Below are 26,666 nucleotides of genomic sequence, written 5' to 3'. Positions count from 1 at the left end.
AAAAAAAAAAAAAAAAAAAAAAAAAAAAAAAACAACCACACAAACAAACAAACAAAAAAACCTGGAAAAGCTAGCAATCTGGAAATGTATAAACATGTTTCTAAAAAATCACAGTCCAAAAAATTCACAAGAGACATTAGAAAATAAATTGAACTAAATGGAAACTAACATGCGACATACAAAAATATGGAGATTGTAGCTTAAGACCTGAGAGGGAAACTGATTGCATTCAATATTTACATTAGATAAAAATGTTAAAAATTGGGCCAGGAATTTAGCTCAGTGTCACCGTGTCTGCCTTTGCAAATGCAAATTCATAAGTTCAATCCCTGGTTGGGGAGGATGTTGAAAATCAAGTAACCAGGTGTGTTCGTGCAGGTCTAGTACAATCCCAACACTCTGGGAGGCTGAGGCAGGAGGATTCCTAGTTTGAGCACTCAGAGCAGTTTACCTAGTTCGATTCTAATCTTCAAAATAAATACATATTACATATATGCATGCCAGGCATGGTGGTGCACATCTGTAATCCCAGCATTCGGGAGGCTTAGGTAGGAGGAGCACTGTGGGTTCAAGACCAGCCTGGGTTATACAGTGAGTTCCAGGGCAGTCTCAACTACATAGTGAGACCCTGTCTCAAATGCCATTTTTTTTTTTTTTTTTTTAAGGGCTGGGGATACAGCTCAGTGCAAAGGCCTTGGGTTCAATCCCCAATGATGGGGGGGAAATGCAACTGGTGATTTCCTAAGAAACTTTTTCTTTTGAAGTTACTCGTTCTGATGGTGTTTCTTCAGGCACATTCCTTAAACTGTGACTGGATATCTTCCATTATTTTTAGAAAATTCAACTACTTCTTTTGCCCCATTTTTTTCTCTTTTCTGCTGAGATTCCAACTGTAAATTGTTGTTATGCCATTTAATGCTGTCCACAGTTCCTGGATGCTCTGTTTTGGGGTCTTCACTCTTACTTTCTGTGTTTTGGTTTGCGTAATTTCTATTGACCTATGTTCAAGTTTATCAGTTTTTTTCTTAGCTATGGAAAACCAATCTGTGCGTGTGGTTTTTTGTTTTTATTTTGTTTTTTGAGATAGGGTCTCGCTATGTCATTCAGGCAGGCCTAGAATTCACTATGTATCCCAGGCTGACCTCAAACTCATAGTGATCCTCCTGCCTCAGCTTCCTAAGTGTTGGGATGACAGGCGTGCCCCACCAGACCTGGCTCCACGTACCTTTAAAAAGCATCCTTTACCTATGCCATATTTCACTACCACAACTGTTTCGAACTACTCTGCTGAAATGCCCATGGATTTGTGTATGCCTAGAGAGCCCTTAACAAACAAATCGTGCTTTTCCACTCCTCCTGTGCTAGTTTAGTTCTAACATCTGAGCTGTATCTGATTCTGGTTCTGCAGGTTGTTTCGATCCCTGACAGTGAGTTCTTCATCTGCTCTCTTTGCTTTTAGATAAGTCTCATTTGGCTGAGAGCTGGGTGCCGTTTCTAAGGCAGTGGAGCAATGCTTCTGGGCTAAAGCAGTGTCTCCTCCTCAGCTGGGTCTTTACCATGGGCCACTCAGTCCATCTAGTGAGCGGGAGAGGCGGGCCTGGGTTTCCTCACTGCTGCCTTTCTCCTCAGGGTGTCTCCACCTTAAGTTTCCCTGGCCTTACCTGTGTTTAGGTGTGAGATGTATTTGTCCAGAGTTCTTCTCAAAATCTGCTCTATCCTCACCTTTAGGCCACAGTTGTCAGGTGGCACAGCTGCACCAGGTGTCCTAGTGTCCTGACCCAGGTTCTGGCTTAGGAGTGGGCAGGAATCCCAACCCTCTCTAGCTACAGGAGACCTCTAAGGACAGAACCTCAGGACTGTCCTATGCCCCACACCCACTCCTGGGTCCTGTCCTCATCTCATCACAGGGTGACAGGACCTGCTGCCCTCCCCGGTGGAGTGAGGCTTCTTTAGCAGTTAGGTTGGGGAAGCAGCCCCCTCCTCCTCTGAGTCTTCAGGCCAGGAAGGCTTTCTCCCTCCTCCTGTCGCCTGCTTTTCCTGTAGCACTCAGCAAACACTGGTGAAATCAGGGTGGGTACAAACTCACCTGTTTCCAGGGGCTTGTCTGTGCGTTGCACTTTTGGTGCTAAGCCTATCTGCCCGGTTGCCACCACTCCATGCCCTCTGTCGGGTGTCTGAGACTCTGACTTGTCTCAGATGTCCAACTAAGTGGTCCCCGTGATCGTAGCTGACGGGTAGGGTCAAGAAAACTTATGACCCATGGATTATCCCGTTTAGGCACTACCGGCAGGATGTCTACTTGTCTTTAGAAGTTCTTCTTCTACACAACCTCATCACATCCGGACCTGGTAGGGTCCTGTCCTACTGGACATCAGTAGCATGAGCACTGGAATTAGGGTACAAATTTCTGAGGGACGGTTCCCAAAGACTCCCCACCCCACCCCGCCTCGGTACTGGGGATTGAACCCAGAATCTTCCCACTAAATTACATCCGCAGTCCATTATTTACTCTGAGACGACGTGTGGCTAACTCACTAAGTCGCCCCAGTTGGGCTTGAATTTGCGATGCGTGCGCCCTAGATCGCGTCGTGGCCGGGACAATCCTACCCACTGTCCTTCGCCAAAACGGCTCCCCGCTGGGAGGCTCTCGGGCTCACCGGGGCTACGCAGTGTTGCCGACACCCCAGGTCCGGGTCCCGCAGCCAGCCCTCCGGTCCTCCCTTCAGAGATGCGGACGGAGGTCTACACTGAACCTCCGCGAACACTCACGACCTCAGTGCGGTTCTGCGTCCCACAGCGCTTGCGCGGCCCGGACCGTCCCCATAGCCCCCGCCCACCCTCCAGAGCGCATGCGGGAGGCGGGACTTCCGGGTGCCTTCCGCTTAAGCCCTATTTTTCCGGTTCCCGCGATGCGTGAGCTCGGAATAGTACTGAAAGGTCTGGGATTGTGCCTGGGGCCCAGGAGTGTCGCCTCTAGAAAGCCCCGGAGCGTTCGAATTCATCTTAGGTTCTCCACCACGTACCGCAGAGTCGGAGTCGCCGGCGCAGGGCCTGACTCCCATCCGTTCACCCCCCTCGCGGCCGAGACGGGGATGCCATGTTAGCGCGCTGCTGTGTCCAGCTTCGGAGCGTCCAGCGACTGCAAAGCGACCCCGCGTCCCCGCCACCCTTACAGAGCTGTGCGGTCTCCGGACGTGTCCGTGCTCCCGTATGCCTCGGAGTGGCCTGCGGCATCTCTGATGGTCCGCGCCTCGCCGTCTTCAACCACCCGCGCTCCTCCAGTCTCCTCGGCACCCACAACGCCGGCTTCGGTCGTTTTCCCGGCCCCTGGGGACGCGCATGTCGTTCCTACCCCAGAATGCCTGCCCCTCCCGTGGGTGAAGGTCCCGGATTCTGAGCCCTAGGGGCCAGGCCTGTGCATCCACTTCTGGCGGGCTGGAGACCGTCTTCCCCTATGCCTTGGGTGTGATGTTGTTTGCTGCCCTTTTTCCCTGGCGAATTAAGGGTTTTGTTTTGTGAGAGAGGAGACCTGCGGCAGAGCTGCAGCCTGCCTTTTCCAGCTTCCCTCCCACCCGTCTTGGGCATCTCTCTGGTAATGGCGTCATCTGTACCCATTCCCAGGCCCTGAAGGGGTGGGCACTGTCATTGCCCAGAGGGGCTTCAACTCCTTCCTTCTGGACCAGAATTTACCTTGATTTGACAAGCCACGTGTAAAAGCAGCCTTGCCCCGTTGCATTAGATTGCAGTGTGGGACTTAAAGTTCTCTGGGGAACTGGGAAGTAAGAGAGGAGACGTTTTAGTGACATCGGGAACTAGGACCACTGGGGCAGAAATGAGCAAGCAGTGTGCAGATGACTATTGTGCTTATAGCAGTGACGTTCTTTATTCATATTCATATACTAAATTCAAAGGTTTCTGTCTTGTTTTCTGGATCTGTCCCAAGTTGGAACATGTTGGTGTAGCATTTCACATGTTATCTAGAACCACTCTCAGATGCATGATGGTAATGCCAGGAAGGCTGAAGTGGTTAGACTTTAGCTAAATCACGCATCTGCTACAAGAGTTACAGGACAATATTGAAAGAGCAAGTAATGGCCTTTGGCCGAGCAAAAAGTTACATTTAAAAATTGAGTTTTCCACAGTTACCAAAAAAAAGCTTATCAAAAATCCAACTCCAAGCCGATTGAAAATATTTCCTAAAGTTTTAGACAAAAAATGGTTTGCCAAAAGAACCTGCATGTGACATAAGCACTAACGTGCCATTCATTGGGTTACACTTGTTTGTTATGGTTTGGATCTAGACTGTCCACGGAAGGCTCCTGTGTTAAAGCTTTGGTCCCTAGTGCCAAAGTGTTCAGACATGGGCTTGGGGGAAGAGAGGAGCAAAAGGGTTCTGGTTGAATTAATGGATGAATCCACTGATAGGTTTGTCATTCGATGGGCTGTCAGAAGGTGATGGAGATGAGCAGATGAGACCTCACGGGAGGGAGGGCGTCCTTGAGGCGTGGCCTGGAAGATGAGGGCGTACCTTGTCCCCCGCTCCATTCTACCTCTGTCTCCCTCCCTGCTGTCTGTCACAAAGTGAGTTGCTCTGCCTCACCTTGGCCCAGAAGCAGCAGAGCCACATGACCATGGACTGAGACCTCTGACCCTGTCTCAGTCTACATTTGAGCCAGAATAAACATTTTCTTCTTTAGGCTTTTTTTCTCAGATGTCTTGTAACAGTGATGGAAAGCTGCCAAACGTGGTAGTGATGTTAGCACCAAGAACAGAAACGGGCCAGGGATTTAGCTCAGTGGTTCCACTGTCTGCCTCATAAGCACAAGGACCCAAGTTCCATCCCTGGTACAAAAAAAAAAAAAAAAAAAAAAAAAAAACAATTGCTGGTATCTGAATATTCCTGTGTAAATAAACCTGGAACTAACTTTGTGAGACTATTTTCTAGCCATTCAAGGCTCTGTTGAAAGACCTGAACAAAACATGGGGCAACCTACTACAATTTTCAGGTTTTAAAAAATATCTTAGTATTTAAAAAGGTAAATACTATTGTAAAAAACTGCTAATCCCAAAATATAATGTAAGAGAAATGTAATATTTTCTGCACTCAAGCTAATCTTCCATATATACCTTCCTACAGAAGTTTAAATGTGATATTGATGCTCATGGTTCAATTCTGAATCTAAATTTTTAAGAGTCTTATTTGCTAAATTTGGAGAGAGTGCCGAGACACTGAGGTGCACCACCCAGAGAGCACATGTGTCTCAGCCTCCCCAGCCTGCAGTCTTTATTCCTTCCAAGGCCAGTGTCGTGGCAAAACTGGAGTTTAAACCCTGCAGTGTGCATTTCAGTGAACAAAGGAATTTGACTGGGATGCAGCCAGCTTTTAGCAATAAAGAACAATCGTTTGGGCAAACATTTCTACCTTTTCTCAATCTGTTCAGATATCAGGTGACAGAGGTCCAAGGAGTGTGACCTCCAGCAAGGATCATGGGCCAGCAGGGACCAGGGCACCCCATGACCTCCCTGCCAGTGGAGTGAGAGCATCCAGAGCTTCCCCTTGACACTCGCTGTATCGTCCTTGGGTGAGTGGTTCTTCTTCCTTGTCTTCACTGGAGGGAGGGATGGAAAGCATGTGCACACAGCCACAGGAGTGTGGGTGCTACATATGACCCTTTCAGTGCTGCTCAGGAGGCGGCACCAATGTGAGGACAAAACAGCCACCCACCTGACTCAGTTGCCACCTTTTTCTGGTCCTTGGCTTTGAGGGCAGCTACCATGTCTCTCTTTGCTCTGGATGCTAAAATCACTGCAAGTCTCACAGAAGAAATTTCACATTTAATTCTGATAAAATGTAAAGTGGCATCTACATAAATGAGTATGCTTCTGAGTGAAAATATGGCAGCTGTTAACCCTTGTTGCTCTCAAACAATAAATCTCATTTTCCTTCTTTCTAAGTAATCCACCATCCCATCCTGTAAACAATCAAATGCCCAAATCCTGGGTGCATACACTGCTATATTTGATATGTACAGCATGGACTATATTTCATTGAGAACCCATCCATCCCTCTTTTTTAATAAAAGCCAGATCTCTTACTCAGAAATGTTACAAAACTTTACTTGAACTGCAGGAACCTAAAGGCGGAAGTGGGAAGCTTCAGACTTCTGACCCTTGCATTCCCAAGCTCAAAAGCAAGTCCTGGAACTCTTCACAGGATACCCTGGCCCTGGCCCACCAGGAATTGGGGAGGCTCTCTTACCCTAGCCTGCAAAGGGGAGGGACACCCAAGGAGGTTGAAGGGTTGGGGCTGTGCCGAAAGCAGCAGGCCATGGGCTTGTAGCCAGTGACTGCTCTGCCTGGGTAGGTCCTTCCCTCAGTACCAGTAGTTCTAATCCCTCCATAGCACCACAGACTGCTAAGAAATGAGCACTGTCACTGGTTCCCATCTAGGAAGAAGTCAGACTGGTAACTCCCCCACTGTGATCCTCCTCTCTCCCTGGACACCCCAGTCCATGCCTACTTCCTGTCCCCAAGAGCAGGACCAGAGGGGAGGGTGCTTCGCACATGGGGGTGCACAGTAGAGAAAGTAGGACTGAGCCACAAACCATTCCTAAATCCCTTCAATCCCATAAATTGTGTCTCTGGGAGACTATTGTTTGTGGTTCTTGAAATCATCACTGTTCAAACAACAAGGTAAATGATTTTCTTCCCATTAATGTTTTGGGTCTTCAGCCCCAGATGCCGGCAGCTTTTCTTCTCTGGCTGCCCATACAGCATGTCAATAAAGAATTCAGGCTCATCTCTGGCCCTAGGGTCAGGGGCCAGAAAGCTAAAGACACTTCTTAGCTTGTGATACAGGTAGGACATGACTTCTACCTCTTCTGATGGTTCTTCGTACACAGGCTGCTTCATGTCCTCATAGGCTGACAAGATCATGGCCTGAAACAAGTTGATCAAGAGGAAGACCATCACCAGCAGGAAGGAGGAGAGGAACAGGACCCCAAGAACCTTGTTACTGGAAAATTTGGTATTCTGAAAAGCTGAGACACAATAGGAGAATATTGTCTGAGTGGCATGAATCAAGTTACTGTAGTTCCACTCATGTTGACCGAATACCAGGTAACCAAAGGCCATGTACACAAAGAAGTACACAGACACCACAATGGCCATGTGACAGATGCCAGGAAGGGCGGCCTGGATGACCCTCTGGGCCAAGCGCACATCACAGAAGAATCTGGAATATCTGGGGGTCTTCAAGATGGTCAGAAATAACAGGAAAGCCAGGATTATCCTCATAGTTTGATCTACTTGGGAAACTGCTTGGAAAGGAATGAAGTCATGCGGGTTAGACAAGTAAAATTGGATCATGCCAGCAGCCAAGAAATACTTCCTGAAAAAAAGCATGACCAGTGCAGTAAATATACATTTCAAAGTGAAGTTGAGCAAGTTGTACATGCTTTTCACATAGGAAGCTCCCTCTTGCGTGATGACGTAGCCCTCGTCAACAATGTAAGCTAAAAAGAAAATGAGAATGGCCACATACAGGTAGATCTCTGCCAGCGATTCGCTGTGGAGCTCAGTAAGTGAGAAGGAGTGGGTGGAGATGCTGGCATTGACAACTCCTAGCTGAGAAACCTCAAATACAATAGAAATGCTGCAGAACAGACTGGCATCTGGATTGAAAGTGGTTAGTTCCAGAATCACAGCCCATGTCTTCTCATCAAGCCAATTGCTTTCTTGAAGTTCTCTAAGCCTCAGTGTGGAATTAAGCTGCTGCTGTTCTGCGAAAAAATAGAATACATACCCTCCGGACCCATAGGTATGTAACGGTCCATAGGAATAATACACCCACCTCTTTCCCTGAGGTTTATAAGTGAACCCATCAATATTCCTGCTCATAGCCTGCTTATCAACTTCACCCCAAAACCTAGAGTAGTTTGTGGTGTCCTCTGCGTCGGTGCCATACTTGGGATGACAGTGAATTTCTCCTGCCATGCTGTCCTGCACAAAGCTTTTAGCAGGTGGACACATTTTTCCACCAGGTTTTGCCCTCACTTGTCTCTTGAGGGGAAGCCCCAAGATCTTGGAGGAGCTGTCGGGGAGAAAGGTCAGGTTCCGGTCATTGTGGAGCAAAGGCAACAGCACGCGGTTGAGCCACTTGTAGATGTCCTCCAGGTTTGTCACTGCAGGAAGGTCCCCGGAAAAGCAGTCTTGGATGAACTGGTAGTAGTAGAAGCTGTCAGTGTGGTGCAGCAGGACAATGAGGAGCAACAGCAGGGCCAGGAAGATGCAATGCATCACGATGTAGCTCAGGAACAAGACAGCTCTTCTCTTGACCCTCTTCCTCCTTCTGAATATCCTGATTTCATCTTCCATGAGGGGCTGGTACATCTTCGAGCCACGCAGGCAGGTGAGGTGCTCCTGGAGCTGCTGCCTTTCATCTGGATGCATCCTCATCCCCCACAGCTTGATCTCAATAGACTGATATTTAGTTGACCACGCCAGGTTTCTACAGTACTTGGGTTTATTTGTCCTGATGCCTGACCAGAGTATAATCTCTAATGGCTGCACCAGAAAAACTGACTGACAAAATGAGCAAAAAGATGCCAAGAGCCACTCTACTGACTTGTCATAGCTGTAAGTCAGACCATAGAAGATGATAAAGACTGAGGATACGGTACAAGTGGTGAGCACTAACAACCATGCTACATAAACACACCACCGAGGCAGGGTGATCCAGGGTTGTGTCTTACAATGTTTAGGATCCCCTTGGGAAGAGGGTTCTCCAGAAGGGACATCTGGAATGTCTTTCGTGTTTCTGTTACTGACATTTGTATTGGTCTCTGCTGTCTCAGCGGTCACCTGGAGAGAAGCCTTTGGTTGTCCGGACAAAACCTTCACAGTGGGTTTTGAGGCTTCCCTGCTGCACCCCTTGTCAGCTTCACATACTTCCCACTTGCACAAGCGCTCCTCCCAGCCCTCACTGCCTGCCAAAGTCAGAGGATGCTTTTGAGGAACCACCTCATCTAGCTCTACTTGGGATTTTTTCTGGGAGTGGGTGAAGAAAAAAGTAATTAACATTGGCACCGGGATTGTGATTAAGACACTTTGAATTCCTATCGTCATTAATCTGATGTAGCGCCCCTCTCTTGAGGCAGCCTTCTCTTGACTGTTCAGATTAAAGAACAGAGTATTACAAAGAAGACAGCTTAGCAGTGTTGCTAAGCAACAGGACAATCTTTGGAGCCTACTGAATGGTTTGGCAACAAAATCAGCAAAAACCGAAAACCACATGCGGTGTGTCCTCAGCTTATAGGTCAGGTCTATCAGGAAGAAGTCCATTCTTCTCACAGGCTCCTCTGGATATGTAACATGAAACATTCTCTCCAAAGTGGTGTCAACAGAAAGCCACTTTCGGCACATGAACAGCCAAATGTGCCTGCTAAACAGATTCTCCACCTTGATTCGACTCAGATACCAATTAGGTGCTTTGCCCTCGTTGTTGTGCCACACTCGAATGGAATGGATGTCCCCTAAGTCACTTTTTGTTGTCAGAAGTAAAGCGCTGATGCTTCCTCGGAAGAGAGTTCTAAAGTGCAAGTGGCTTACGCAATGCACATCGCTGGTGCTCTCTGTGCCCCTAAGCTGGACAACGACACTGGCCCTGGTTCCAGCCCCACAACAACTTCCTGTAAAGATAGTGACCAGGTAGCACGTGTTATCATAAGGATCATTGTTAGGCAGGACCACCACATAGTCCCAAAGAAATTGGTCCATCTCATTCCTATGCAAGGCCCAGAAAGCTAGAATTGTGTAGATGACCATGATGAAAAGCACAGTGAGGAGAGTCACAGGGTTGTACTGACAGTCCTGGGTGACGTTCAACTGTAGATCCACAGAATTAGGGATTGTGATCACCTTGCCCATCACGTAGCGTGTACGCAGGGGAACATGGGTTGGAGTCCTCAGCTGCCGCCGTGCCCTTGTCATGTACCTGCAGGTACAGTGTACTTTGTTCCAGGTGGTCTTTTCACCCAGCGTGCAGGCATCTTCTCTCCACTGGCCCCGGATCCTGTGCATGTCCAGGCAGCTGGCACCAAAGACAGAAATTCTCACTAGCTTGTGGCTGGGCTCCAGGACAAAGTGTGGGGCCTGCAGAACCACAGATATGTCGCACTTGGGCGAGCGGCTGTGCCGAGTCATAACCTGCAGCAGGGACGGGGGCAGGCAGACCACTCTAGCCACCCTGACTCTACAGGCTGGGTCAAACAGGACACTCTGGATGACAACTGGAGGCATGTCGTGAGGCACCAGGAAGGTGGCCACCAGATGGGTGGGGGCGACATGACGGCCCACATACACCAACACCTTCAACAGCCCAGTCACTTCTGTCACGATGTGGACCAGCACCTCCCTAACACCTCTGCTGTCCACTTCAAAGCTAAACGCCCCTGCCATCGTCCCCGAGGACCCTGTGGCCTCACTGTCAGGTCCCACAGTGAGATTAAAAGTCGCAGAGGTCAAGTTTTTTCTGGTGAGGTACACTTCCACTGTGTCCGGTATCACCTCTATCATGCTCCCTTTACCTGTGGCACCCGTCATCCTGAACCCGCCCACCTCTGTCGAAATGCTTTCTGGGTAATTTAACCAAGGAAATGCATCATCTGTAAACTCACAGAACATCACAGAAACGGGAGCATTTACAGCCAGACCAGGAACTCTGCTTGTATTTAGGATTACGTGGAACCAGTTTTGGCCGTGTTTTTCTTTTCGGAAGGCCTGAGCCGCATCCCACTTTGCAACTTTCTCCACATACATACCAAACCCAGGAGCCCTTAGCACGGTAGCTTCACTCCCTGGTACTTTATGAGCCAATACTGTGTCTGATAGAGATTCCATTACATAGAAAGCATCTTCGAACACCTCATGAGGAGTAGCCAGTTTAAGTATATTAGACAAGCTCATTAATATTCCAGCGCTCACCATTTCTATCTGTTCAGAGCTAAAGTGCTCGTCTTCCCGTTCATATGTTTGCGGGGCTTGATTTGCTTGCCGTATCCCCACTGTGGCATATTTCTGAGCAACCTGGGTGACCTCAGAGGCTTCTCGTGTTAGCTCAGTAATAGCTGTCACCGCCTGGCCCACTTCCTCCACAGTTCTTAGAGGAAGTGTGCAGGACTGATTGAGCAGGTGTTCTCGGAGGTGGGCTTTGTGCTCTCTGAGGCTTTGTGCAGTTTCCATGCTATTCAACACGGAAGCTACCACATTCATTAAGCGACTTGCAAGTAACCAGTCCTGCCCGTGAAGCAAGGTAGACAGCAAAGAAGTTGGTCCCAAGGTGAAATTGAGGAGGTGCCACAACACGGTCTTCGCAGAGCTTCTGTCAGTGGGAGGACACACGGTGACAGAGAAAGTCACTGGAGAACAAGCTCCCAGAGAGTCATAAACCTGAACAAGTATCTTCAAGGCATAATGATTTGCAGAGGAGCCAACAGGGAGAAAGGAAGGGGGTGCTGTGGCCTGTGTCCCCCAATACAAGATGGTCCCCAGAGTGTTCTCTTTCACCAAACTGACATCACCAACACTGCCCAAATCAGAAACTGTTATTTTATATGCAAGAGGGACATGCTGATCCTTAAAATGACTACACTTGATAACAAACTGAGTAAACATTGCTATTCCTTTTGCTGGATTCACCTGGCATTCCCCGATTTGAGGGCTGTGGTTGATGATAAAGGAATGTCTGAACTCCAAGGTCGTGCCACTCCAACTCTCCAGATAAACAGAAACCCAAAATTTAGCTTCCAAAAAACTCTGAAAGGCAAAAGCTTTCACAGACAGGTAAGCAGCATTCCTGCCCGTTACAGTTTGCCTGCTCCAATCAAAGGACACCTCCTCACCCAGTGGAGAAAAAATGGACCAGGTGTAGACATCCCGCCGGCCACAACTTGTGCAATTCAGAAACAAGGAAATTCTGCGAGATACGTCTAAAATGGGATCACAGTTTTCATTACATGAAATATGTGCTGTGGGTGTTGGTCCTTGGAGCACATGGACCCTTTTATCAAAAAACGCTGCTTTGTGACCCTTGCATATCACCATTCTGAAATAATACACACGATCTCCTTTAAGGGTCTCTGGTGAAAGCATCAGCACCTGTCCAAAGGCCCAAGCCCAGTGCAGATTGGCCTGATCTGGGTGACAGACTTCCTGGTCTGTCTCTGTTACTTGGTCTCCAATGTAGTTTCCGGCATTGGTGGTACAGTACCAGGAGAAATGGAGTCCCTCCACCGGGTTGTCTGCATCTGGGTTAAAGGACACGGTCCCATTCAGAATCAGCTCATCTGTAAAATGAACCATTTGGCTCGCATCTCCAAGAAGGACCGCCCTCAGGGGGCTGCTAATGGGCCACACAGAGACGGGATCTGAGTCTTTTACCAGCAGCGCATTGGGATCCCATGTAGTGATAGCCTCGGTGAAATGAAGTAACTTCCGGCCGGGATTCAGAGAAGCCCCGGGGCTGTGTAAAGCGGACCAATGCACCCCGGCCTGCAGTTGCTGAGCGTGGGCTAGGCAGGCGCAGCCAGGCAGGGCAGCCCAGCGCTGCTCCTGGATGCTGTCCTTCAGGGCCACTTCTGCCTTTCTCTGGATAATCTTCACCTGCCGGTGGTGGCAGGGGCTCACAGTGCGCTGATGGGGCGGGGCCGCATGAAGACTAGGAGCTTTGCTTCCTTCACTCCTGGGGACGGTGCCCTCAGGGGCCACGCAGAGCCGCTGGCCAGGATGAACAGGGCTGATGCCCAGCCGGAGCCCTGGGGTGACTCTGGGGACCCCTGATGTCCAGGCCGGTGACCCGCGAAGGCGGGAAGGCGAAGAAAAGCAGCCCAGGACCAGGAACAGGCCCGGGAGGAGTAGTGTGGACCCTGGTCCCATGACGCCGGCCTGAGAGGCCAGAGAACGAGCACGGGGCTGCCCAAAGGTAGGGCGCAGGGACAGGCGTGAGCGGTGGTCACGGGGTGCGGGTGGGGGTGGGAGGGCGCTTGGAGAGCTCTCAGAAACAAGGGGGTCTGGGGGACAGAGTGGGGGCCGTGGAGTCTCAGAGTCAGTGGTGGAGGACCCCCTCCCCCACCTCTGTTCCGCTCACACTGCACCCCAGGATCAGGGATTGGTGAATGAGGTTAATTTTCCTCCCTTCACTCCCCAGCAGGTAGGGTCCTGAGCAGAAGCCAACGCCCCTGGGAAAAGGGTGGAAGTCCACAGCAACTGTGAGCACCCCAGGGCCGGGAAGCCTGGCTTTGGGTTTCTTATTTGGGTTGATTGTCTTCTACTTTTTAAAATGTCCACCACCCCACACCAAGGACGTGTCACTGGCTAGCATGGGTCCTTGCTTCAGAGATAATGGACTTAGAACCGAGGAACTCAGCACCAACTTACAGGAAAAACACTTTGATTGGAAAATAAAAGGCATGGAACTTCAGCTTGACAGGCTGAAAGCCAAAGAAGCACATCTCTGACAGAGCGAGCTAGCCTAACAAAGGAAGGTAAGAAAAGACAGGGAAGGGACTTCCTGAGGACCCAGGGACACTCAGGGCTGATGAGGTGCCGACTGCTGCTTCAAAGAAACAGAGCAGGTGTTACAGACTTGCTGTGACAGGCTAGAGCGTGATTCAGTATTACCTCAGCTCCACCTTAGCACATGGCTCCGGGAGAGGTCCTAATCGGCTGAACCAGCAGTTTGTTCTTCCTGACTGTTTCTGTCTGGGGAGCCTCAGTCTTGGGAGCCTGTGCTGGAATCCAGGGTGACCACAGGACTGGGGCCAGGACCTGAGACTTTGAGCATAGCTGAATGTCCCTGTCAAACCCCAGCCTTGGTGCCCTCAGTCTTGAAGGGAGATAGGTAGGTTGTGTGAATTCAGGGCTCATCAGCCTTGTTTTACCAACCTTTAGTCAGACATTCCCTAAACGATTAACACATCTATGTGCAGAGCAGAGAAGGGATTTGAGCCAAGTTTTAAGGGAATAAAGATTTGTTCTGCTTTTAGTTACCTATTGGGCATCTCTAGGCCCAAGTGAAGAGTCACTGTTTTGGGGTTTTGTTTGTTTGTTTAGCAAAAATGGCTTTTAACTTCCTGCTTCAGAAGAAAATGGAAATCATGTTCTTAATGGGTAACAGGTTAAGGGTCTAGAAGTTTGTTCTCTTTCCCGGTGGTGGTCTCTATGAGAAAGGCAGTGTGACAACAGTAAGAAAGTAGCCATCTCTAAACCAGGAGGGGGGCCAAGAACTGTCATACTGCTAAGTTCAGATAAAAAATGTCCCCCAAGCCAGACATGGTGGCACACGCCTAGAATCCCAGGACTTGGGAGGCTGAGACAGGAGGATCGCTGTGAGTTCGAAACCAGCGTGGGTTACATTGTGAGTTCCAGGTCAGTTTCAACTACGTAGCGAGATCCGGCCTCAAAAACCAAAACCAAAAAAAGTCCCCCAAAAGGCTCATGTGTCCAGAGGTAGAGCTTTGGAAAGTGCTTGGATCATGGAGGTGCCAATTAATGAATTAATCCAGAGTTCATAGCTGACTGGACTGTCAGGGAAAGGGGCCTAATTGGAGGAACTAAGTCCTTGGGGGGTGTAATTCAGAAGGGTATATCTTGTCCCTGGCTCTTTCCTTCCCCTCTGCTTCCTGGCCACCATGAGGTAAGCAGCTCTCCTACACCATGTCCTTCTGCCACAATGTTTCTGCCTTATTATAGGCTTAGAAGCAACAGAGCCCGGTGACCATGCACTGCAGCCAAGATAAACTTTTCCTCCTTCACGCTCTTTGTGCCAATCATTTTAGTCACAGTGATGAAAAGCTATCATACACCCTGCTCTTGGACTTCATGCTGCAGAATATGAGAAATTGACCTTTGTGGTCTGAGTCAGCTGGCCTGTGGCATCCAGTAATGACAAAGGAGCGGACTACACCAAGGGGAGATATCAAGGCTGGGGACTCAGGCTGGGGTTAACCAGGGCTCCTTAGCTTTGTTTTTCCAACCTTTAGACAGACACTCCCTAAATGATTAACATGGCTATGTGCACAACTGAGAAGGGATTTGACCCAGAGGTTGTTTTGTTTTTGTTTTTGTTTTGTTTTTGTACCTGAGATTGAACTCAGGACCTTAGACTTGCACAACACAGGTATGACACCACTGAGATAAATCCCCAGCCTGTGACCCAGAGTTTTAAGGATGTAAAGGACACAAAATGAAGGGCAAGATTTGTTCTGGCTTTAGTTACCTATGGGACATCTGTAGGCCCCATTTTGGGAGAAGTCCATATGCCCTAGTATCCCCAGGGTAAGAGGTCAAGACAAGGTCAACCTGGTGAAGGAAGGGCAAGGTGGGGAGCATGAGAAGCATGGAGGGTCCCAGAAACTGTGGCCAGAAGGTCTCAAGGCAGGAGTGGCCAGCTGTGTCAATGCCACTGAGGCCACAGCAGGTGAAATGATGGGGAAAGTGGCCACTGTTCTTGGGAGCAGGGAGGACTTTGTTGTCCTGGCTAACTGCAGTGGCATGGGGTGGGGGTTAGGGGGCAACAGTTTGAGTAGGTTGGTTCCAGAGTGAGGAGGACATGGAGACGAACCACATAGCTCTTTGGGTGTTTGCAGAAACCTGGAGACAGAAGGGAGGCCACCCTGAGGGACCAGGAAGGCAAAGGGCACTTTAATTGATTATAAAATATCTAAGAGATATAAGGAGATATTTTTGAAAAGTACAAACCACTCAAGTGCTCGCATGCCAGCCAAAGAAGAGCACAATCCCCATTTGGTACCTCCTCCCTGGATAACCATTACCCCAGGTTTAGCCTATTGCTCTCCAACATCTCCAATCCCTTAGCAATGTATTGATGTGCACACTATTAAACTTTATCTTGCATGTCTTCTTCCACCGCTGTGTTGATATGAGTTCCTCCTGCTGAGTCATGTAGCATCAGCTCCTTGTTTTCTCAATAGCATGGCTTGCTACTGAGCCAGCATGCTACACTACTCTCCTAACTGTGGTCATCAAGGTGGTTTTCTAGGTTTTCCTGTTACAGATGCTACAGGTCGGCATCTTTAGATGGTTTCCTCTCAAAAGGAACCAGTATGCTGGGTAAGCAGATCTCTTTTGTTATTTTTGTTGAGACCCAGTCTAGCTATATAATTCAGGCTGGCCTTGAACTCACTATGTAGCCCCACCTAGCCTCAAACTCATGGTGATCCTCCTTCCTCACCCTCCTCAGTGCTGAGATTTATAGGCCTGTACCATCATTCCAGTGGATCTCCAATTTTAAGAAAAAAGAATGTGTATTCCCTCTCTCACATCCAGCTCACTCAGACTCACCTTGTGAGGCCAGTTCTTCCTTGCCCATTGGATAATAAAGGCGCTCTGTTATCCATCAGGTTTTTTTTTCTCAGTTATTAACATGTCATGCTCTCACTTCATTCTTTATTACCTTTCCCACTCCCAGCTTTGCCCACACCCCCACCACTCCCCACAGCAAAAGTGAAGGAGGAGGACAGCAGCTGAGTTGTGATGTCTCGAGGCTGCCCACGTCAACAAGGTTGATGACAAGGAGGACACATCGGCCCTTCTGAGGTCTCTCCTTGGTTTCCCTGTATACAGCAGGGCATCCCTGGACATCCTTCAGCCCACCCCCTAAAAGACCACCAAGCCCACTATCCTTGTAGATGACCCTTCTGGGACAAGACCTGCTGCCCCATCAGGCTACACTAAGGGTATAGCAAGATGTAAAGAAAAACAAGTCTTTCCCAGCCTTGGGCATTCCCTCCTTCACTCTCCTCTCCCCTGTAGCTATAACTCCTTGTTCTTGTACAGATAGAATTAACAATTATGTTTTATAAACAAAGGTTAGGACATTCTGTTCTCGTATGATTCCTGGCACACTGTCTTCTTTCAAGGCAAAGTTACAAAGCTATCTACCCTTGTCTTGTTCTGATAAACTCACTTGCTACATCACTAGAAAAGCCATCCTCTTCAACAAAAGTTAGAGCAACCCACTTTCTGGGTCTCCTGTCTCTCTTAGACAGATGCTATCTTTCCCTCAATAAATATTTCCTATTCTTAAAAAAAATGTATAAAAGATAAAACTTCTCTTTGTTCAGAACTTAGCCATTTTAGACAGAGTCTGCTGAGCCATTGTATGCAATTTAAATAAATCCTTCTAACTCCCATTTGGTCTCTCCTGTGTCTTGAAATTCTGCAAGGACAGAGTAAACACAGGCACCCTCACTATGCTCGGCTGGGAGAGGGACCCCGCTCTTGGTCCATCACCCAGCTCTCTCCAGGTACACAGGCTAAGACACCCAGGAAGGTCCTGCCACTATGCAGGGGTGAGGGGAAAGTGACTTGGTCCCTCATGGTGGTCTCTGAAGACACTCTGCTGCTTCTTCAGCCTCCACCCTCATAGCCTGAGAAGGTGCCTGCAAGAGTGACCTGCCTCCTACAGTTATTTTCTTGGCCATTTGGCCTCCTGGTCACACAGAAGAAAATGTTAGAGATTTGGGTTCTGGGAATCTTTACCACTTACCAGTCAGTGGCTGTGTTTCTTACCTGAAGTGATGAATGGTTTATAGTAAGCTGAGGGAGAGAGTGCTGTAAGAGATAGAGCATGGCAAAGCTGACTGGAGACATTAATAAAAGGTACCAAGAAATCCAAATAAAGGAAATATAACTTACAACCCACTAGATATCTGAATTGCTGAGTTCTTGTTCTCTAAAATCAAAGACTGAATTCTAGGAACAAAAGAGGTTAAAAGTAGGAAGAATTTATTGAAAGACAGCTTTTATCTTCTGCCATTACTTCTGTAAACAGGTTTTTTTATGTCATTTGTGCTATCTTCTGATTTTTCATTGACCCTGATCAATCTTTTTTGTTTGTTTGTTTCTTCAGAACTGGGAATTAGATTAAGGACCTTGCACTTGCCAGGCAGGCACTAGTGCCATTGAGCTAAACCTCCATCCCTAAATCAATTTATGTTACTCTTCTTTGCATCATCTAACAGCTGCTGGATTGACTTCTTGTGGTCCCTTGATATTTTTAAGAGATCTCTTTTTTCATGATCATTAGCCACAATCCTGTCTTCTATATTCTATATTTGATATTCTGTCCTCACATCGGCTCATTCTGCTGAGTATACTTTCAAGGAAACTTTTTTTATGCCAGGAATTAAACTCAGGAGCTTGTGCTCGCCAGATAGTCACTATGCCACTGAGCTACATCCCTGGCCCTTAAAGGAATGTTTAATTTCCTGAATATCTGTTTGAATCTGTTTTATAGATTCCATTTTTCCCATGCTAGATGTTCATGATTTTCATCATTTCCCAAGTTTCTCTGTTTTTTAATTTATATCTGCTTTAGAGTCATTAAGCTTGTCTTTCATTCTGGTCACTATCTCTGTAGTTATCCAAGAAATTCTTTCTGCTTTGAGTTTTTCTAGAGCCTCGCTCATCTGCTTTGTTACTTCTGCTGTTACCATTGCAGAGAGTCCAGGTGTATGGCTTTTGAATTTTTCTACCTCATTGCCTTCTTGGTTTGCCTTTGGTGAGTTGGAAGTCTGGAAGGGGGAATTTTGTTTAAATGTCTTCACATTTTCTTTTTTTTTTTAAGTTTAATTCCTGGAGGGCCAGCGATTTAGCTCAGTGATTCTGCCACCTGCCTCAAAAGCACAAGCACAAGGACCTGAGTTCAATCCCTGGTACCAAAAATAAATAAATAAATAAATAAATAAATAAATAAATAAATAAATAAATAAATAAATAATTTAATTCCTGGGTTGATGCTTGCAAATTGCTTACAGTGAGTAGCTTTATTGCCAGTACTTAGAATCCTTAGGAAATGACTACTTCTCAGAACCATCTTCCAGATGTAGCTGGCTTTTGGGTTTTGAATCTGTTGCATGATTTTAGCTCTTCAGTTTATTGAGGATGAGAAGTTTCTGCCCACTTGGCCAAGCTGCCAGTTCTTCGGCACTAGCCTATGTTGTTTTGTTGTTTTTTCTTTTTTTAAGACCCTTAGGCAATGTCAGTCTTGGTATACCAGGAGAAACAACTGATTAGCATAATTCTATCACCTTGGCTAAAGTAGTACAATTAACAATAGCAATAGCATCAAATACAGCCTAGAAAATGACATACTGTGGTAACTGTTAATTTGCTACCTTTAACTATATAAACCAGGTTTGTGGTTATATAACAAAATCTAGAATGAATCTGAAAATTATATGCAGTAAATAAGCCCTTAATATGGCCATTTTGGGGGCTGGGGATTTAGCTCAGTGGTTTCGCCACCTGCTTTGCAAGCCCAAGGACCAGTACCAAAATAAAGGCCATTTTTGCCCTTAGGGGAAAAGATTTAAGAGAGGTTTGGGGGGAAAAAAAAGTAATAGGAGAAGAAGACAATGAAGAACATGAACAAGGAGAAAAAGGGTGAAGAGGAAGAAGGGGAAAGGGAAGAAAGAGGAGGTGGAAACAGATCAGAAGCAAGGCTGGAGGCTAACTTTAGGAAACTGGTGAAGAAGACAAAGGCGAAAGAAAAAAGGAGGAAATAAAAAAAAGAACAGAACAACAACAAAACCAAAAACCATCAAAAAAAAAAAAAAAAAAAAAAAAAGAAAGAAAGAACCAGAAAGGGAGAAAAAAGAAGAAGGAAGAAGAAATTTTTAAAAGTCCAGTTCAAAGTGTGGCTCGACTGTCCCTGGTAGCTAGTGCAGGCATACAGAGTCCAGCACTGAATTAATTAATTCCAGCAAGCCAGCCAAAGCTTCATGGAGGGGTAGTGGATAATCCCAGCGAGACTGCTCCTTTAGTTCCACTGAAGTTTAGGCTGGTTTCTGGCTATAAGGCTGGAACTGGCTTCCTTAAGCCTACAAAAGTCCATGTGCCTCTTGCCGGCTTGAACTCCACTCCTTTACCTCTTGCTGACTTGAACTCAAACCAAGACACTGGGAACCACTAAATGAAATCGGCAGTAGCTAGTCTGAGTTTTGAGTTCAGTTCCAGTCACCCTCTCCTTGGTGCTATCTGTACCTAGGTAACTCACCAGCTGCTGCAGTCCACTGTGTCCACAGTTCTGTTCCACTGGTGTATTCTCCATGGAGGCCTTTGGGCCAGTAGTCGCTGAGTGTCTGCAGGTTCAAATTGCCATTCCTATACCATGAGTCTAGGCTCTGAGGAGAGTGCTGCATATTATCTCCCCGCTCTTTGTTGAAGTCTCTCTCTTCACTCTCCCCATGGACTTCAATTCTCCTGCCAGGTCCCCTGGACCCACTTCCTTCCTTCTTCTTCTCCACAGGCCACTATATTCCAGTATCAGGATATCAAATCTTGGAGAGCAGATAAATTCTAAGAGAGACAGAGGGGGATCTGAAAGAACATTGCCTGCCCAGCTCACTTTTCAAAGGTGTTTTATTGAACACAGCCATGGGGTGTGGCTTGTACAAGGGGATACAAAACTACAGTCAACCAGTAAGATTATAAGTATCATCATTTAGGTAATATTGATCCAATAGAAAATCATGAGGTGGGACAAAATTATGATCAACAAATAAGATTACAAATATAGTCACTTAGGTAATATTGATTAAATGAAGATCAAATGCAGGAACAAGTCACATAGCAAATGTACACAGAATTAAAAAGGAGTTTCCAGAAAGGAAATGGGCTAGGGAGATTCTGATACCCACTTAAGGTGATTGATGTCTATAATGTTGACCTTAGTGCATGTGTCTCATTTGTCTTGATTGTCCTGAATGTCTTTTGTATTGACTTCTCAAGGGCCAGCCCTGTCCAACTTCCCACAAGATGTCTAATTAACTTAGGTGTCTAGAAGAAAGTGTCTGGGACCTGTCAATTACAAGATCCCAAGACAACACCAGAACCCCCTATGTAAAACTTTTTACAAGCTCCCGTGAAATGTGGAGAACATAAAGAAGACCAGACCCCATGAGGATCTCACTATCGTGACTTCCCACGAGTGTTTTCTGGGTGAAGGGTATACTTTTACATTTCCTTTTTTCTTCTTTTTCTCATGTTCTTTCCAAGTTTGCTCTGCACAGCTGGTTTCTTCTTTACCCCACACTTTTCAAATAAACTGTTGGAACCATTTTGGGCTTGTCTCATCCAATTCTTTCTCCAAGGCAAGAAGGACCTAGATTACTTTTGATTGTTGAGCCATTTCTAAAGAAACTACCTGATAACATTTTGGCAAGCCAGTCAAGAGATAATATTTTGACATGGCCAGCCAAAAAAAGAACATCTTCCCATGGCCATCCAGGAAGTTAAAGCTTAGGTACCAGAGACCAAGGAAAGGCCCACATGGGCATCCTTTTTGTTTCTTTCTAAAATGTCATGAAGTGTCTTTTAAATTAGCCTGGTCTCCACCTACTCTGCTTTGCTTTTCTCAGTTTCTATTTTGGTCAGGAGGACCTCTACATTACCCTGGTGCATGGTCAGCAGCGATATTGCCTTGCCACTTGGCTGGTCTCCATCTTGTCTTTTTGTGTGATTATGCATAACTCTTCTTCCTCTATCTCCTTTCCGCTTTATTAAAAAAAATAACTGGACTGAGCTGGGGGTGTTGGCACATGCCTGTAATCCCAGCACTCAGGAGACTGAGGCAGGAGGATTGCTGTGAGTTCAAGACCAGCCTGGGCTACATAGTGAGTTCCAGGTCAGTTTCAACTACATAGTGAGACCCTGTCTCAAAAAACAAAACAAAACAAAAAATAATAATAATAACTGAACTTATGAGCTAAGCCTCTAATTTTATTTTATTTTATTTATTTATTTTTTGTGGTACTGGGGATCAAACTCGGGTCCTTGTGCTTGCGAGGCAGGCAGCAAAACCACTGAGCTAAATCCCCAGCCCTAAACCTCTAATTTTAAAAGGCATGTGGGCTTGTAAAAACCAGAGAGGAAAAGAAACTTTTTCTTTCTTCCCTTCCCACAAGAAGGAAAACTATACAATCCCTTTAACAACTCATGCAACCTTTGCGTGTACAAAACTTTTTATGGGGAGAGGTGAGGCTATAAAGGTCCACTCTGCAGCCCTGGGCAACTGTGGATGATACAGAGGGCAGATACAGGCCTACATCCATCCTGTTATTATGTTAGTCTGTTTTAAAATACTCAAGGCTTGAGCAAAACCAAGCACCAGGTCCAAGAGCCTGCTTAAGGCCATCTTTGCCTGGCTTTTTTACTTCCCTATTTAAATGCAGATTAAAGACCTGGCCTCAGGCATGAACAAAATAGCATTTAACTTTCTTAAACTAATTAAAGTGCCTGTAAGTATATGAAAACAGCCCTCCCGATTCTTCTTCGTACTTTTTCTATCAGAACAAATGCGAGAGATGTTTTCCCATAAGGTCTAAATACAACTTGGGTCATTAAGGGGCCCAAGGAGGTAGATGAAAGAATTTTGTTTGGGAAAATTCTACCATTACCTCATGGAAGTTTGGACTGTGCAAGGCCAACAAATGGCCCAGCCCCCTTGTCCCTAAGGACTTAATGGGCCCCAATGCTGAGACAAAAGTTTTCTTCTGTGACTGCATCATTCTAAAGTTTCAGGACAGAAACATCTGTCTAGATTTTGTAAAGTCTCACAAGAGCACCTTGTGGACTTCAGGTCTCCTCCTCACGCATGGGATGCCACATTAAGGAGTGCAGGCCTAGCTAGCTGTCTCCTTCTCTCTGTAGGTCCCAAGACAGGTAGATGGGAAATCTGTTGGATCTCATCGCTATGCAGATTCCACCACTTTCACTACTAGGCTGTATCCTTGATGAATGGAACAGATTTGAGCCTGACAATTTAAAACAAGAACAGCTTATCTATTATTGTAATATAGTCTGGGTTCAATACAAATTGGGAGGTGGCAGAAGGTGGGTATGGGATAATACTTTAATCTATGATACTATTTTCCAGTTATAGTGTTTCTGCTTTGGAACATAAAAGGTCCAGTGAAGTGCCTTATTGTTCAGGCTTTTATAATTCTTTACCAAGGGAGTGCTCAGGAGCTATGGAACTTAGTACAGGCATCAGGAAGACAGATATCCTGGATGACCCTGTTCTAAGACCCCCACTTTTCTCTCAGGGGGATCTCAGTCTCGCTGATCTATTTAGGGAGGTTAATCACACTAGGAAGTCTCCTTAACCTCCCCCTTATATTCCTCAGACCAGTAAATCAGGTGCACCCCTTCCAGGTGACCAGGGGACCCATTACAGCCTCATGCCTCAGAGGAGCCCAACATTCCTCAGTTCCCTCGGCACCCTCCTCAGCAGCCCTCAGTCCCACTCGGTACACAGACAGCTTTTGGCCCCACAGGTTGAACCCAACATGGTGCTTCCTTCTACAAGGTTTTGGTTTCTGTATGCTTTTGAATGGGAACATCCCTTTACAAGTGAAAACCAGCAATATACTTGGACAATTCTCCCACAGGGGTTTAGAGACAGCCCTCACTGTTTTGCTTAGGCACTAGAAGAAGATTTGAGGAATCTAAAGCCAGAACGAGGAACCATCCTACAGAATGTAAGTGACATTCTGGTTTGCAGCCCAAATCAGGAACTGTATAACTCTAATGCTATACAAGCTCATATGGTCTCATATGGAGTTCAGGTTGGCCTTGAAGTCTATGTAGCCAAGGCTGGTCTCATTCTCCAGTAATCTTTCTGCCTCAGCCTCTAAAGTGCTGGGATTACAGGTGTGTGCCACTAAGCTTGGCTTCTGGGATATATTCTTACACCTGGGAAATGACAGCTGTCTAGGGACGAGATCCAAAGTATCTGCGATCTTGGGCCTTCTGCCACCAAACAGCTTTGTTCCTTCCTGGGAGTGTCAGGCTTTGTAGTATCTGGCTACATAATTTTGGACTAATGGCAAAGCTTTTATGTGAGGCAATAAAAAGCCCAAATCTGTGCCCCTAGAATGGACAAAAATAAAGCATGGCCTTATTCAGGGTTCAGCACTGGGAATACCTGATAAAGAAAACTTTTCTTTCTCTATATGTCAGAAAATGGAGACATTGCTTTTTGGGGTCTTGTCTTAGAGGCTAGGGCAAAAACCCTGCCCAGTGGAATACTTTTCAAAGAAATTAGGTGGGATAGCTGCTGGATAGCCACCCTGCCTGAGAACAATAGCAGCTATAGCTGTACTAACAGAGAAAACTGAAGAGTTAACTTTGGAACAGAGATTAGACATTCTGACACCCCAGGTTGGAGCTATTCTGGAGACAAACGGTTACATGTGGTTAATAGGAGAATGGCTTACCAAATATCAGGTTTGCTCCTAGACACACACTGCTGAGGTTATTATAAAACTTGCACTACTATTAACTCTGGTTCTTTGATGCCTATAGGCCCAAAGTTTAGCCACTACTGTGAAAAAGTAATACCTCAGGCCTATGCAAGCAGGCAGGACAACAGTCATCTGCCCCGCCCAGATCCAGAGGAGCTATGGTTCACTGATGGAAGTAGCTTTTTCTCAAGGACACTGAAAGGCAGATTACATGGTTGTCAGCTGATAACAGGCGATTGAAGTTAAATTTCTTTCCCTAGGAACCTCTGCTCAAAAGGCAGAGCTGGTAGCTCTTACTCAAGCATTGAAATTAGGAAAAGACAGAAGGTTAAATATCTATACAGACTCCAGATATGAGTTTCTGGTGCTACACACCCATGCAGCAATCTGGAAGGAAAGAGGCTTACTGACAAATAATCATCTATAGAACACAGACAGGAGATTCAACAACTCCTTGAGGAAGTCCCTCTTCCCAAGCAGGTCACAGTCATGCGATGGAAATGGTACCAGAGAGACATGTCTGAAGGCTCCTTGGAAAATCAAAAGGCTGACAGGAATGCAAAAAGGGAAGTCCTACAGCCTCTTAAGACTCTACCCTTGCTGGATGTCAGGGCACATGCCTGTAATCCCAGCACTCAAGAGGCTGAGGCAAGAGGATTTCTGTGAGTTTGAGGCTAGCCTGGCCTACATAGTGAGTTCAAGACCAGCTTGAACTACACAAGAACACCCTGCAAAAAAAAAAAAAAAAAAAAAAAAAAAAATCAATTCCTGAAGAACCATTAAATACCATCTATATTCCTCAGGAGGATAAATGGACCCTAGGACAAGAAGGAATTAAAAGGGGTCCCTGGTGGTATTTAGGAAATTAATTGGTCCTTCCCTAGGAAATACAGTGGAAGGCTATAAAAATAATTCATGATTCCTTCCATATGGGAAGATACTACATTGGAAATGGTCACTCAGTTTTCACATGACTAGGCTAGGAACAACCACAAAAGGTCTGCAAAACTTGCCCACTCTGCCTACAGCAACCTGGGCAAGCCCAACTGCCTCCTTTATTAGAACCTGTGCAGGGGAGAGAAACACACCCTGGAGAGGACTGGGCAATTGGACTCTACCCATATGCCATCTGGGGATTCAAACACATATTGCTTGCAATTGATGCCTTTACAGGCTGGATTAAAGCCTTGCCTACACATTCGGAAGAGGCTATAGAGTTAGTAAAGATGCTTCTTAAAGAAATCATCTCAGATTTGGGCTACCTCAGACTCTCCAGAGTGACAGTAGACCTTCTTTTATCTCCCAAATAACTCAGAGATTGACATAGCCTTTGGGAATAAAGAACCACCTTCATTCCACTTGGTGGCCTCAATCATCTGGAAAGGTAGAGCCAACCAGATCCTAAAGTGAGCTCTGGCAAAACCTTCCCTAATTGCTACCAATAACACTCATGCAGGTTTGTAACACGCCCCACACTGGGATAAGTTTGGGCAGTTTCACACATTATGCAGAAGGCCATTTCTATCCTCTGATATGATAGCAGACCCAGAGACCACGAGGTTCTTACCATATCTCATCAATTGTGGCCAAGTACAACAGACTATCCATATATGTGGGAACAGAGTCCTGCCAGCTCCTGGCCCAAGGGGGCCACTTAGTGTCCATCCTGGACCAAGTGCTTCTGAAAAAATGGAGATAGGGAACACCAGCAGACCAGTTAAATACAAAATGGAATGGCCCCGTTTCAGTGATCCTTGTAACACCCACTGCAGTAAAGGTGTCACAGATAGATCATTCCATTCCTCCTTCTAGGTTAAAGCTAGTCTCACCTGAACTATCTAAAGAACGAGATCACCCCCCCAAAAAAAAGCCACTCCTTTTGTGAGCCTTTGGAAGACTTGAGATTTCTCTTCCAAAAGCAAATCTGCAGTACCACTACAGATAAGGAAACAAGACCTTGCTAAAGCCAAGGCACTTAGAGTCTTGAGAATTGATCTGACATACCTCTAGAACATGTATTCTTTTCTACAGAAAGCATGGAAGTCTAACCTGCTCCTCACATCTGGGCTAACAGTAAGGTTTCTTTCTCCCATCAAACAGGCAGCTGGAGGGTCTCCCTAGGGAAAATGATATAGGACATAGAGTGTGGCAAAGCTGGCTGGAGAAGTGGGAGGGACCTGTCAATTAGAGTTCCTGGGACAATGCCAGGACCCATATGCAGAACTTCTGGTGAGCTCCCACGAGATGTGGGCAACATAAAGATACCATGAGGACCTCATTCTCATGACATCCCACGATTGGCTGCACTTGTTTTCCAGATGCAGTGTGTACTTTGATTTT

The 26,666-nt window shown here is 46.5% G+C and overlaps 3 protein-coding genes across 5 annotated transcripts in view; 1 reads left to right on the top strand and 2 right to left on the bottom strand.

Annotated features, from left to right (window-relative positions):
* Cdpf1 (cysteine rich DPF motif domain containing 1) overlaps window positions 1-2,812 on the bottom strand; it is a 5,618-nt gene extending 2,806 nt beyond the window's left edge. For both annotated transcript variants that reach the window (XM_010634321.2, XM_010634320.2), the window contains exon 1: window positions 2,658-2,812. The gene's annotated coding sequence lies outside the window, so the exon portion shown is untranslated. The remainder of the gene's footprint in view (window positions 1-2,657) is intronic.
* Window positions 1-10,589, top strand: part of Ppara (peroxisome proliferator activated receptor alpha) — a 75,367-nt gene extending 64,778 nt beyond the window's left edge. Inside the window, exons 8-9 of one of the 2 annotated variants that reach the window (XR_004518091.1) lie at window positions 5,442-5,582; window positions 6,923-10,589. The gene's annotated coding sequence lies outside the window, so the exon portion shown is untranslated. Of the gene's footprint in view, window positions 1-5,441; window positions 5,583-6,902 lie in introns of both variants that reach the window. The other variant, XR_004518090.1, reaches the window with a different exon arrangement.
* Pkdrej (polycystin family receptor for egg jelly) lies at window positions 6,639-12,933 on the bottom strand. Its single transcript, XM_010634323.3, has one exon. It carries the CDS (start codon window positions 12,931-12,933, stop codon window positions 6,682-6,684), a length of 6,252 nt encoding a protein of 2,083 aa, XP_010632625.1. The 3' UTR covers window positions 6,639-6,681.
* Window positions 12,934-26,666: the final 13,733 nt, after the last annotated feature.

Source organism: Fukomys damarensis, unplaced genomic scaffold, assembly GCF_012274545.1.
Source record: "Fukomys damarensis isolate Sample0158 unplaced genomic scaffold, DMR_v1.0_HiC HiC_scaffold_19, whole genome shotgun sequence".
In the NCBI taxonomy this organism is placed as follows: domain Eukaryota; kingdom Metazoa; phylum Chordata; class Mammalia; order Rodentia; family Bathyergidae; genus Fukomys; species Fukomys damarensis.
The sequence above is the reverse complement of the archived record's forward strand: the minus strand, read 5'-3'. Positions and strand labels throughout refer to the sequence as shown.